Source organism: Panulirus ornatus, chromosome 56, assembly GCF_036320965.1.
Source record: "Panulirus ornatus isolate Po-2019 chromosome 56, ASM3632096v1, whole genome shotgun sequence".
In the NCBI taxonomy this organism is placed as follows: domain Eukaryota; kingdom Metazoa; phylum Arthropoda; class Malacostraca; order Decapoda; family Palinuridae; genus Panulirus; species Panulirus ornatus.
Genome location: NC_092279.1, coordinates 4,575,044 through 4,588,543, shown reverse-complemented (window position 1 = coordinate 4,588,543; position 13,500 = coordinate 4,575,044). Strand labels below are relative to the sequence as shown.

The 13,500-nt window shown below is 45.3% G+C and overlaps 1 protein-coding gene across 5 annotated transcripts in view; it reads right to left on the bottom strand.

Moving 5' to 3' along the window:
* LOC139765849 (cytosolic phospholipase A2-like) overlaps positions 1 to 13,500 on the bottom strand; it is a 144,508-nt gene that overhangs the window by 64,753 nt on the left and 66,255 nt on the right. The window contains exon 1 of one of the 5 annotated variants that reach the window (XM_071693688.1): positions 11,632 to 12,431. The exons of 3 other annotated variants lie outside the window; for them this stretch is intronic. In XM_071693688.1, the coding sequence (XP_071549789.1) occupies positions 11,632 to 11,717 (86 nt within the window). In that variant the 5' untranslated portion in view covers positions 11,718 to 12,431. Of the gene's footprint in view, positions 1 to 5,089; positions 5,614 to 11,631; positions 12,432 to 13,500 lie in introns of those variants that run through there. One more of the 5 variants, XM_071693687.1, reaches the window with a different exon arrangement.

Here is a 13,500-nt window from a genome sequence, read left to right as displayed (position 1 = left end):
GACCCTTCAATCCCCATCCCTCACCACACAGTCCAAGAGCAGATCACACGACAGCGTTGACAACATCAGTGATGCAAACCCCACTTTTACCGGAAACCACTTACCCTCCTCCCTTCCTACTAGCACACCTGCCGTACTCTGCTGATAAAGACTCTTCAATGCATTAAGTAACTTCACATCCGCACCATTTTTTCCCCCCCCCTGAGATTGTGATCGATATGGCACGTGAAAAGATACCCTAATCAAAGGCCACTCTGCAAACCCTAACGTTAACTCTCTTCAGATTCATTAATGTCATGTACACTTTCTTTGTTGAAATATTCCCAACACAAATTCATAAAGGCAAACTTCTGGTCCATACGACTTCTAACTCTCTTGACGCCACAAAGCTCCTACCCAAATCAGATGCTCTGGGAACTCCACCACGCTCTCAATCACCACTCTTGAATTCCTCTTGACCAATTACAACTGACAGACATATCTCTGAAATTCGAGCATTCGCCTTTGTCTACTTCGCCTCTATATAATGGTGCTATACGGGCATTTTGCCAGTACTCAGGCACCTCACATTGAGCCATACCAACGAGGAATAGCCTGACTAACCAATCAAGAAAACTGTCATTCCATATCTTGAGAAACTCACTTGCAATCCTATCCACTCCTTTGCCATACTTCACCTTTCGCAAGGCTTTTACTACCCCCTCTCTTTTCATCGTACCATTCATCAGGTCCGACTCAGGGTATGCCATCTCGTCCCGAACACACCACATTCGCCAGTCCATCAACACGTTTAAAAGTCTTTCAATATATTCAATCCATCTCTTCTTTATCTGTTACTTCTTTCCCGCCTTCTCCCCTTACTGTCACTCCCATTCGTTCCCCTCACACTCTCACCATCCAAAACATTTTCTTAATCTCTCTGCAGTTCATCAATACTTCCTCACTCTCTCGCTTGCCTTTTTATTTCTATCTCGTACTATTTTCTTGACCTCCACCCGCTATCTCTTGCACTCTTTTTTATCATTTACGTTCCTTTCCAGCAGACACCAGGCGTCCACATCAACTTCCTCGTCCCGCAACTCACCATCCTTTCTCATACGTCCATACCCCGACCTCACGACCACCAAGCGTTTGACCCGCAAATGGCAGCAGTGCCTCCATAAATACCTTTCATTCATTTTTTTCCCCATCTCCTTCTTTCATTGCCTCTAGACCACTCTCATCAACTCATTGTCTCTCTAATATCTCTGCATACAGGTCTCTCCCAGGCTCAACTTACTTTTACCACTTCATCCGCGTGTGTCTTCTCCTAAAACCACAGCAATCTGGCCTCCACCAGAACATCCCATATGGCACCCTTCTCAGCCGGCGCACATCCTCAATCTCTCCTCTGCAGGCCTGTGTCAGTCATCCCATAATCCAATCATGCCCACTGACCCTTAGCCCCACTCGCCTACGCGTACTTGTGTGTGCACGTTTTCCTTTCAACCAAGCACTCATCACAAACCTTTCCTCAGCACACATTTCGACAAGCTCTTCCTCAATTTCGTTTGCACCAGGGACCTCCATTTTCCCTATATCATATCCTCAGGTATAATATGACTCTTGCACTCAGCTCCCTTTCCAGTGAGATTAAATCCCTTGTCTGAACACTGCCAAGGCATCATACCCAGCTCCTTAAAAAAAAAGGTATTAATTTCTTTACTCATCTTACAACTAGGTGCATAAGTATCAAAAACCGCCTTTATCTCGGTGTCTGCATTCACTTCAACCCACATCAACCCTGACCCTACTTCCTTAAACTATTCTTAACACAGTCAAACGGCTCCTTAATCAGAAGTGCCACCCCTCTACTTCATTTTTTCTTCCCCTCCCCCTCACAAACCCAACACTCTACTCATCGAACATCCTCAGACCATTCCGTTTTCCTTTCCTTTCCAACCAAGCTTCACTCAGAGCCACAGCATCTCCAGGTTCCCTTCGTCAAACTCAGCACTCATCTCCTCTCCCTCTCTCTCCCTCTTCTCATTCAACAACCCGAGCCACAACCCTTCATGGGGAAATCCTCGCTTGCCTCCTTCGTCTATCCCCTTTGTTTAGAAAATGATATCACTGGAGGAAAAGTTTTTCCAACCTCCCGTATATGCCCCTCTTTCCACGTGCGCTGGAGATGCAATTCTATACATGTTACATAAGTTGAATATTTTAACCAATCCTTTCCCAATGATGGTTGTAGCGTTGTATATATTATATATATATATATATATATATATATATATATATATATATATATATATATATATATATATATATATATATTATACTTTGTCGTTCTCCCGCGTTAGCGAGAAAGCGCAAGGAAACAGATGAAAGAGTGGCCCAACCCACCCACATGCACATGTATATACATACATACATATATATATATATATATATGTATATATTTTACATTTATTTATTATACTTTGTCGCTGTCTCCCGCGTTTGCGAGGTAGCGCAAGGAAACAGACGAAAGTAATGGCCCCCTCCCCCATACACATGTATATATACACACGTCCACACACGCAAATATACATACCTACACAGCTTTCCATGGTTTACCCCAGACGCTTCACATGCCCTGATTCAATCCACTGACACCACGTCAACCCCGGTATACCACATCGCTCCAATTCACTCTATTCCTTGCCCTCCTTTCACCCTCCTGCATGTTCAGGACCCGATCACACAAAATCTTTTTCACTCCTCTTTCTACCTCCAATTTGGTCTCCCTCTTCTCCTCGTTCCCTCCACCTCCGACACATATATCCTCTTGGTCAATCTTTCCTCACTCATTCTCTCCATGTGCCCAAACCACTTCAAAACACCCTCTTCTGCTCTCTCAACCACGCTCTTTTTATTTCCACACATCTCTCTTACCCTTACGTTACTCACTCGATCAAACCACCTCACACCACACATTGTCCTCAAACATCTCATTTCCAGCACATCCATCCTCCTGCGCACAACTCTATCCATAGCCCACGCCTCGCAACCATACAACATTGTTGGAACCACTATTCCTTCAAACATACCCATTTTTGCTTTCCGAGATAATGTTCTCGACTTCCACACATTCTTCAAGGCCTCCAGAATTTTCGCCCCCTCCCCCACCCTATGATCCACTTCCGCTTCCATGGTTCCATCCGCTGCCAGATCCACTCCCAGATATCTAAAACACTTCACTTCCTCCAGTTTTTCTCCATTCAAACTCACCTCCCAATTGACTTGACCCTCAACCCTATATATATATATATATATATATATATATATATATATATATATATATATATATATATATATATGTGGTTTCGGTGCATTATTACATGACAGCTAGAGACTGTGAACGAATGTGGCCTTTGTTGTCTTTTCCTAACACTACCTCGCACACTTGAGGGGGGAGGGGGTTGCTATTCCATGTGTGGTGAGGTGGCGATGGGAATAAATGAAGGCAGACAGTATGAATTATGTACCATATATATATATATATATATATATATATATATATATATATATATATATATATATATATATATATATGGTAACACTTCCCTTAGTATTCCGTTTCAGTCAAGAACAATGCGTAAAGGCGTTGCCAACACACTGCGCATCCCAGCAGCCGCATAACTTGAGACCTCGCTCTGTGTGTGTCACAGGCGAAGAACTCATCAGTTGCGTGTTGCTGCCGCTGCTGCTCTTTAACCCCGTCCCATACACTGTGTCGTGACCTTATGTGTACCACGGCAAGCTCAATGTGGTGCCCTCATGCTCGCTCATCCCGTGAGCCATGACGCAGAGGGATTCCAGGAGGTCACAAGGGGTCACAAATGGGTTGATGTCAGACCCCCCCCTTGTGAGATGCTGGTCGATTGCATAAGCTTCATTCCCTGCACTGAAAGTCTCTTCGCGTATGCTAATTTTTACTGACTAGATGCGAAAAGTGGATCCCGAGAAACCACCTCTGCGTTGCCTCTACCACTACAGTGAATTACCATATTCAATGGATCTACCAAACCAGTCCACCACCACTGCTCTCTAAGCAGGACTCATTTCGGTGCATTTTCACTGGCGGGTAATTTGAAGAAAGTGTACATTCTGTGAGCTGCAAAAAAAAGCTTAAGATGTAAAGACAGATTAGCAAGAATAATGTAGGGCAAGTTAAGTCCTAAGAATAGAGGTAAATAATAATAAAAAAAAGGGGTTAATGGTTCATTTACTGGTGAATGGGCAATGAAACTCACCCACTCAGTGCTACCGACACCAACACGAGTGGACAGGGAACTGGAAAGCGCTGGGTGAGAAATAATACCACCACGAGAGAAAATGGCATGCCAGCATGTCTCCCAGAACAATACCGCCCCTTGCATCCACCACACCACGTCCCCACCATAATGCCACCACCACAACCACAAACCACAAACACAGTCTCACAACATTCCATCAGCGACTCCAGTTTAGCAAGCCGTCACCCAACACCTGTGCCTCCCTCTGTTATCGTGTGTTGCACACCCCCACCCAACTCGCGCTATCAGTGTCTCCAGTGTGTTATGTGATCTCCATCAGGCTACCCAACATTATTTTGATCTTATCAGTGTCTCCAGTGTGTGTTATGTGATCTCCATCAGGCTACCCAACATGATTTTGATCTGACTTTCGCCGCAATAACAGCTAGTTCACAATGCACTCCTACCCATCCTGTGAGAGGGTGGTGGGGGTTTCAAAAGAGGAGACAGAGTTTACAATAGGGTCTAAGAGAGTGTGGAGACTCCAGGACTTTAAATGCATATGGGTGACACGGTGAGAAAAGTGTCAACATGATGGCCTGGGCACCACAATGAACTACCTGGGAAACTACGAGGTAAGTGAAGTTTTTTAAAACAGTTAGACAACAGTGATGGGTGAGTGGTATAGCAGTAGTTCTCCCCCCGCCCCCCTTCCCCCCACTCATACCCGCCCGAACCTAAACTCTCACCACTGTGAGCACCCGCCCCACAACAAGCCGTCTGACTGGAGGTGGTGGGCCAAAACCTCCAGACCACATCGTACTTACGCGGAGTCCCACATGGAGCTTGTGGTGCGTTCCCGGATCTGGGACGCTGTGGACATGTTCAGATGGAGGTGTAGGGGCTTACTGCTGTGCTTGTCCATGGCGCCGACTTGGTCTCCCACCGATTCCTCAAGACCTATCACCATGTCTCGTCGGTAAGGTCGAACGCTTCCAGAAATTCCTTCTTGGCGGGTAAAACGTTCCTTGCACGCTCGCCTTCGGGATTATCTCAAAATACTCGAACACACTTTCGAACTTTCATCTAAACTCAACTCTGAGTGCATAGAGGGATACCGTCGGGGTTTTATGTCATTAATTCAATTACGATGACACTGTTTACATGATATTTACGAATCTCCTTTTTTAAAAAATATATCTATATATACAGCCAGCGCACATCAGCAGTCGTATGGAACAGTTTAGCTGCAGAAGATGTCAACTTGAATTGTAAGTCGAAGCGTCACAGGTGCTTTGCGCGCATCACCCGACGTGCTCCTAGCACCACTAGCTGCACGATACATCTGGTCCACCGTTTAGATTCACAGGCTAAACTGCCTCATTGGCAACTGGACTCGAACTCCCCCCCACTTGCCAGACAGCAACAGAATCGAAAACTCTTCATCTTTTCTCAACGTTACAACATGGTACTGAATATCATTTTCGAAGCCCCCCCGTCTCGATTATCTTCTCTTATCTGACTGAAAGATGAGGATGGTGAATGAACCCAACGTAAAGTACTGGTATAACTGTTCTTACCGAGAACGGCTACAAATCGCACCTGGTAACTCACTGGCCCGTGAGATACTAATCAGAGAAACAATTTCCTTAACTTTGTGAGTACTTCAAGTCTGGCCATACGTCATTGAGAGAAAAAAAAATATATGACAGGAGCAATGCATGAATCTCGTGAAGTCATGAAGAGATTCAGCCCACGGAATCAACAAGTCATGATTCTCACAGGCGGAGTTAAATTGATAAACGTTGTAAACTCTGGCATTCTTCATATCCCCTTGACCGGCCAGTTTCCCATCTCACACTCATTACGAGAAAAAATAAATGAAAGAAAGAAAAAACAAATTGCCTCACATGTTCGTCGAAAGGAAAGGCCTGATGATTAATTTCGTTTATTACTGGAGAGTTTTTCGTCTGCATCTTCTTTCAATATGAATATGGCACTGAGGAGAGAGAGAGAGAGAGAGAGAGAGAGAGAGAGAGAGAGAGAGAGAGAGAGAGAGAGAGAGAGAGAGAGAGAGAGAGACTCATTCTCACTAACTCAGGACCGACCGGCATGGGATGACAATTTGCATAACATCACATGGCGTTCGTCCAACCGATCATCATCTCTTGACTTCATTATAATGTGTTTGGGCTGTTTCACTCTTAACCTAACCTATATCACATCCTGCCTTTATCTAGTAGATTACTATCGTACTGATCTTTGCCGTGAAAAAAAAAGCATCTGGATTGTTATAATGAACTTGTCCATTCTCTGCCCCTTTGTGTACAGTATGAATGAGGGCACAGAAGCATCATGATTTGGGAAACAATGATTGAATTAGATCACAAATTACATCGACGAACTATATATATATATATATATATATATATATATATATATATATATATATATATATATATATATTTTTTTTTTACACACACACACACACAATCAGCAACAGGATACTTCTCAAGAGTCTAGTCCAAAACTTTCATTAAAGATAAATTCAACACATAGAATGCATGCAAGAATTTATCTTTGAATTCCGTCTTATATCAGTGTTTGTATGAGGTTGCAGAAATGGAGATTAATTCTCATGGTCAAGTTTGCATCTTGTATGTTGCAGAATAAGATATTAATCCTTAAGGTCAGTGTTGCAGGATAAGTCTGCATTTTGTTTGTTGCTCTCTGACCCAAGCATATTGATCAATCACATTCAGGTGGAGCGTAATGCTCTTGGTGAGGCGGGTCGCAACAGAGACTCATCCTCCATGCCAAAGAAATCTGAAGGGTGATGGCATGGGCGAACGGAAGGTGGCGGGTCCAGTATCTGCAACATAAAGCATTCCCGACCCATTCATTCGCTCTCGATGGAGACTCATATAATATATAATGTTCCAATCGTTTCCTCAGGTCTTGTTCCAATCGTTATCCTCAGGTACGTCTTGTGCCAATCCTTACCCTCAGGTACGTCTTGTTCCAATCGTCATCCTCATGTACGTCTTGTGCCAATCGTTATCCTCAGGTACGTCTTGTTCCAATCGTTATCCTCAGGTACGTCTTGTTCCAATCGTTATCCTCAGGTATGTCTTGTTCCAATCGTTATCCTCAGGTACGTCTTGTTCCAATCGTTATCCTCAGGTATGTCTTGTTCCAATCGTTATCCTCAGGTACGTCTTGTTCCAATCGTTATCCTCAGGTATGTCTTGTTCCAATCGTTTTCTCGGGTACGTCTTGTTCCAATCGTTATCCTCAGGTACGTCTTGTTCCAATCGTTATCCTCAGGTACGTCTTGTTCCAATCGTTATCCCCAGGTATGTCTTGTTCCAATCGTTTTCTCGGGTACGTCTTGTTCCAATCGTTATCCTCAGGTACGTCTTGTTCCAATCGTTATCCTCAGGTACGTCTTGTTCCAATCGTTATCCTCAGGTACGTCTTGTTCCAATCGTTATCCTCAGGTACGTCTTGTGCCAATCGTTATCCTTAGGTACGTCTTGTGCCAATCGTTATCCTCAGGTACGTCTTGTTCCAATCGTTATCCTCAGGTACGTCTTGTTCCAATCGTTATCCTCAGGTACGTCTTGTTCCAATCGTTATCCTCAGGTACGTCTTGTTCCAATCGTTATCCTCAGGTACGTCTTGTTCCAATCGTTATCCTCAGGTACGTCTTGTTCCAATCGTTATCCTCAGGTACGTCTTGTGCCAATCGTTATCCTCAGGTACGTCTTGTTCCAATCGTTTTCTCGGGTACGTCTTGTTCCAATCGTTATCCTCAGGTACGTCTTGTTCCAATCGTTATCCTCAGGTACGTCTTGTTCCAATCGTCATCCTCAGGTACGTCTTGTTCCAATCGTTATCCTCAGGTACGTCTTGTTCCAATCGTTATCCTCAGGTACGTCTTGTTCCAATCGTTATCCTCAGGTACGTCTTGTTCCAATCGTTATCCTCAGGTACGTCTTGTTCCAATCGTTATCCTCAGGTACGTCTTGTTCCAATCGTTATCCTCAGGTACGTCTTGTTCCAATCGTTATCCTCAGGTACGTCTTGTTCCAATCGTTATCCTCAGGTACGTCTTGTTCCAATCGTTATCCTCAGGTACGTCTTGTTCCAATCGTTATCCTCAGGTACGTCTTGTTCCAATCGTTATCCTCAGGTACGTCTTGTTCCAATCGTTATCCTAAGGTACGTCTTGTTCCAATCGTTATCCTAAGGTACGTCTTGTTCCAATCGTATGCCCAGTTTACGATAACCACTGAAGTTACCTGTAAGGAACTTAGTAGCGTGTGTCTGTGTTACCCCATTTATCATCACTAATGCCAACATAGACCCAAGGTCTTTTAAAATACACTACAAGGGAGTTAAATGATCAGGTATCGTAACAAAAAAATACAAAATAATATGGTAACTGGTTGTAATAACACTAAGGTTGTAATGCACCAATGATGTCTCATAATCTACCCACACTGGCATTACTCAAATCCACTGCACAGGCCCATCTAACTGTCAATTCCTACAATTGATGTTAGAATAACGTACAAATAAGAGGTTTATTCCTAGAATAGAAGACTGCTTAGCAATGCCCCGTGACAAGAGTGGTATTCATCGATGAGGAAATGTTTTATAAACGCTACATAACTCAGGTGAGAAACGACATTCTCTGGGCCTAGCCATAGTAGTCATAAAAGGTCTTCGTCTTGGGTGTAATTTTCCGTCAAATCTCAGGCCATAAAAAGTCTTCATCTTAGGTATAATTTTCGGTCAAATCTTAAGCCATAAAAGGCCTTCGTTTCCGGTGTTACTTCCGGTCGAATCTTAGGCCATAAAAGGACCTTCGTCTTGGGTGTAGTTTTCGGTCAGATTCCAAGCCATAAAAGGCCTTCGTAATATTCGGTCAAATCTAAAGCCATAAGAGGCCTTCGTACTTTTCGGTCAAATCTAAAGCCATAAAAGGCCTTCGTCATTTTCGGTCAAATTCTAAGCCATAAAAGGCCCTTCGTCTTGGGTGTAACTTTCCGTCAGATCTTACGGAGTCGAAGCAAAACCTTGGGGAAGGTACTGGGTGGGAAGACAGGCAAGCAGGCTTGTACAACACTGGAGCCAAGGTCTGGACGAGACGCTACGGTGATTCATCCAGCGCGTGACACATCAACTTGGGAATTATTTCGTGACCGGAAAGAACGTGTGGTACATCAACACACAATGTGTACCACAGTCAAACTGGAAGACCAAAAAATATGTGATGATAACACACACTCACACACACACACACATATACACACACACACAGTCGAAAACTATATGAATGACGCATGGGATAGCCCGGGTTCGAATCCTGGGCGCGGCATTCGTCCCACAAGCAATCCCTGGTGTTCTTCCTCCCCTCGGTCTAGGGGCTGGTCGATGAATGCGTTCTTGGCTTAGGGTTCGGGTGTGTCTGCGTGTGCACACACATACGATCAAAGACATGGCACATATATTCAAAGATAAGAGACGGGACAACACAAGTGTAAGTCTCTATATTTACCACAAATAGTGTACACACACACACACAACATATACACACATCTTGCGGGGAATACACTGCAGGATTCTGTGTGTGCGAAAGACTTGGGAGTTTGCTTCGTCCCTAACCAGTCGCCTGAGTTCTGTAAAAAGAACAGTTAAGGAGACAAACTGTCAGCTGGCAAATACTAGAACCGCATTCAGGTATATGGATAAGGTCATCATCCACCAAGCTGTTCATAGTCTACGTCAGGCCAAAACTTGACAAAGCTTTTCAAGTTTGGTCACTGCACCTAAAGTGCCAAAGAGCTAATCGAGAAGGTCCAGAGGAGGGCAACAAAGATGGCACCAGAAATAAGACTGCCGAGTTACAGGGAAATGCTGGAGGCTTTTGAATTTGTCCACTGTGGAAGAGAGAAGACCGTGGAGTGATCTGCTCACAACCTTCTGAATTTCTAAGCCAGACTGGTGAACGCGGGCGGTGAAGAGCGAGTCGGGCCCCGCCTGCTTGTGCAATCGGAAAGTCACATTCGGCGAGGCTGCATCGTCGGAATACAGGTCTCGCTGAAGAACTTCTCACTCTAAAGAAGTCCATTCTTTCCCTGCTACTGACCGTAGCGCAGCCTTGAAGATGCAGGAACCTCTGGATAGGGGGATCCTTAGGGTTACAAGACAGTAGTAGTAATAATAATTATAACAATAGTGATGATGATGATATGATCTTTGATGTAGTGGTTGGAGTAGCTGACTATAAATCACACACGAGTCCACCTGAGTTGGAATCTTGGACGGACTAAGGGGCTTACAGCCAACCCACAGCTGCTCACTGTTCCCTTGGGGTGTTCTACCCCAACCTCAGCTGAGGTGGCGTCAGGAACAAGTGAACAATGGCCTCATATGACCACATCCGGTCTCCTTTTCACGTACATAGTCCCATCCGGCGCCTGTCATCCACAGCTAAACTCCACACACACACACACACAACTGCATGGTTTACCTTGAACACGTCATACGTCAACGGCAATAATAACGTCGTCCCCCGTATATAGCATCAATCCAAATCGTTCTATACGATATTCACCTCTCACCCTCCACAGAGGTCACTGTGCATATGAATGCGCACTTTTCATGGAACACATAACGCCCTCCAACCGCAATCACGCAAATGCGGCGCGGTTCGAATCCTTGCCATTGGAGGGCATTATCTTTCTTTCTTCCATGCTATTCGCCATTTCCCGCGTTAGCGAGGTAGCGTTAAGAACAAAGGACTGGGCCTTCCCAATAATTCTTCCACTGGCCACTGCGACGCCATACGTATCCCCCCCTTACCGATCAACCACTCACTGCTGCCCTTTACAACCAGCCTGTGACGAGACGTCGTCAACTGCGACTTCGTGGCACATCTCCGGCATCCACCCAGGAGGAACCTGGCCCAACACACAGTGAGTTCAGGCTTCGCATTATGCAGGATGTGGTTTAGATAGTGAGGCTGGTGGTGGGGTCGTCCTCCTCACCAGCCAGCTGTGTGAGTCTTACCCGAGACGGGCGCGCTCACATCCTCACTATCACGCACGTCTCCGTAGTGCTCTTATACCACTGGCGTAGCGCCCCTACACCCGTCTGAAGTCTTAGATCGCCTTATGTGCCATTCCTTTGACAGGTGCGTATATTCCTTTGCTATGTATATATATATATCTCAGGCGTTCTGATACTGCGTCTGGCGTATAGACCACCAATCCGTCAATTGCTGTAACGCGCCGCAGAGGACACACGTCCGCCTTGGACTGGAAGAGAAAGAAAAAAGAAAAAACTCGATCTTACTTACTCTCCATCGTATGCCCACCAGCAACTTGTGCTCCATACTCTCCTTAGGGATGCTAGATTCACCGGTCTCCTGTTCCACTCTGCCATTGCCTCTGGTGCCGGCCCCAGGCCCTCGCTGGCTGTCTCTCTCCCTCTCTCTCTTCCTCGATGGCTCCCGGTGGAGGAAGACGAGCAAGCAGTAGCAAGCGTCAGGAGATGAGGTGGGTGAGTCTAGGGTACATCTTGTGTTCCCTGGACAATAATCGTCGGTGGCACTCCACGTCCTACTGGTCTACACTTCGAGTCCACAGTTCGAGAGGGTGACTTTCTCCACACCCCGCCTCCACACCAACGCACTCTCTGACTCCCTCCGCCAAGCAATGGCCGAAGTCTTTTACCATCACCACACCACGACGCGAATGCGAAATGCCATTCTATCCGACAGATCCTTTAATGATTACAAACTGCACAACAGGAACACATCCTTTGGGGCGGCTTACACACACAAACACATACACCAAACGCCACAGAAGCTCATCTGGACCCGTTACTTCCACATATTTCTGCACAGACGAGGCTGTGGAAGATGGGTGTGTACGCTGACACTTCCTACAGAGAACGAGTCGGAGGCATGCGCACACACACGCGCTTGTGGCTTTCCTCCACACATCTAGCCAGAAAACACGCCTCACACTCTCGCTGACCTCACTCCATGGAGCCTCCTTCCCGCAGTAGCACCACCACCAACACCACCACCCCTGCCACGACCACTGAGCTGCTGCTGTGTGTGATCACGCAAGCTTGGGCCGGGCAGGAGCCCACGCCGAGATGCGAGCAGTGTTACCAGTGTCTCCAGTGGTGATGCGCAGGAATAACAAGCTGGGGGAACGACGTATACAGAAGGGAGAGGATGTGCTTTCCGGTGCCACACTGAGGGAGTCTGTGAACACGAGAGATAAACAAGAGAGGCCTCAAACAAATGCCATGAACACGATAGATAAACAAGAGAGGCCTCAAACAAATGGCATGAACACGAGAGATAAACAAGAAAGGCCTCAAACAAATGACATACTGGAAGCGCGAGAGATAAACGAGAGGGGTCAGTCACAAACACAAGGAATGGGGATAATTAGGAGAAACAGGAGAGGTTATTATGAAGAACTAGAAGGTAAAAAAAACACAAGCGAAGCAACGGAGAGAGGAAAAATGAGAGGGAGCAAAACAAGTTGTCATGATAAAAACGAGAGGTAGAGAGACATGGATAAGGGAGATTAACAGAGGAAGGTAGGGAGATATGGGTAAGGGAGATGAACAGAGGAAAAGTGGATAAGGGAGATTAACAGAGAAAAAGTGGATAAGGGAGATTAAGAGCAAAAAGTGGATAAGGGAGATTAACAGAGGAAGAGGTGGATAAGGGAGATTAACAGAGGAAGAGGTGGATAAGGGAGATTAACAAAGGAGCATGTGGATGAGAGGTTAATAGGGGAAAAAAGTGGAATAAGAGAGACTAACAAACGAAGATGTGGCTAAGAGATTAACAGGGGAAAAGTGGATAAAAGAGAGATTAACAACTGAGGACGGAGTGAGGAGCAGAAATTAAGGAAGAGTAAGCCGAAGTTACAATCAGGAAAGCTAAAGCAGATAGATAAGAAAAGAAAAGAAAAAGAACGAGTTGATAAGGAGTGGTAAAGAACAGGGGATGAGATGCCTCTCCACACAGATCATTAAACCACATTAAAACGTGACATGAAACACTTGAGGGTACATAAGCGCAACAAGCTTGAAACACGAGATAATTATGGGAGTAAAACGATGGAGACACGGGAGACGTAAGCATAAGCTTAGAAATATCATCGCGAGATCAAATGCGAGAGATAATGAAGAGATGTGG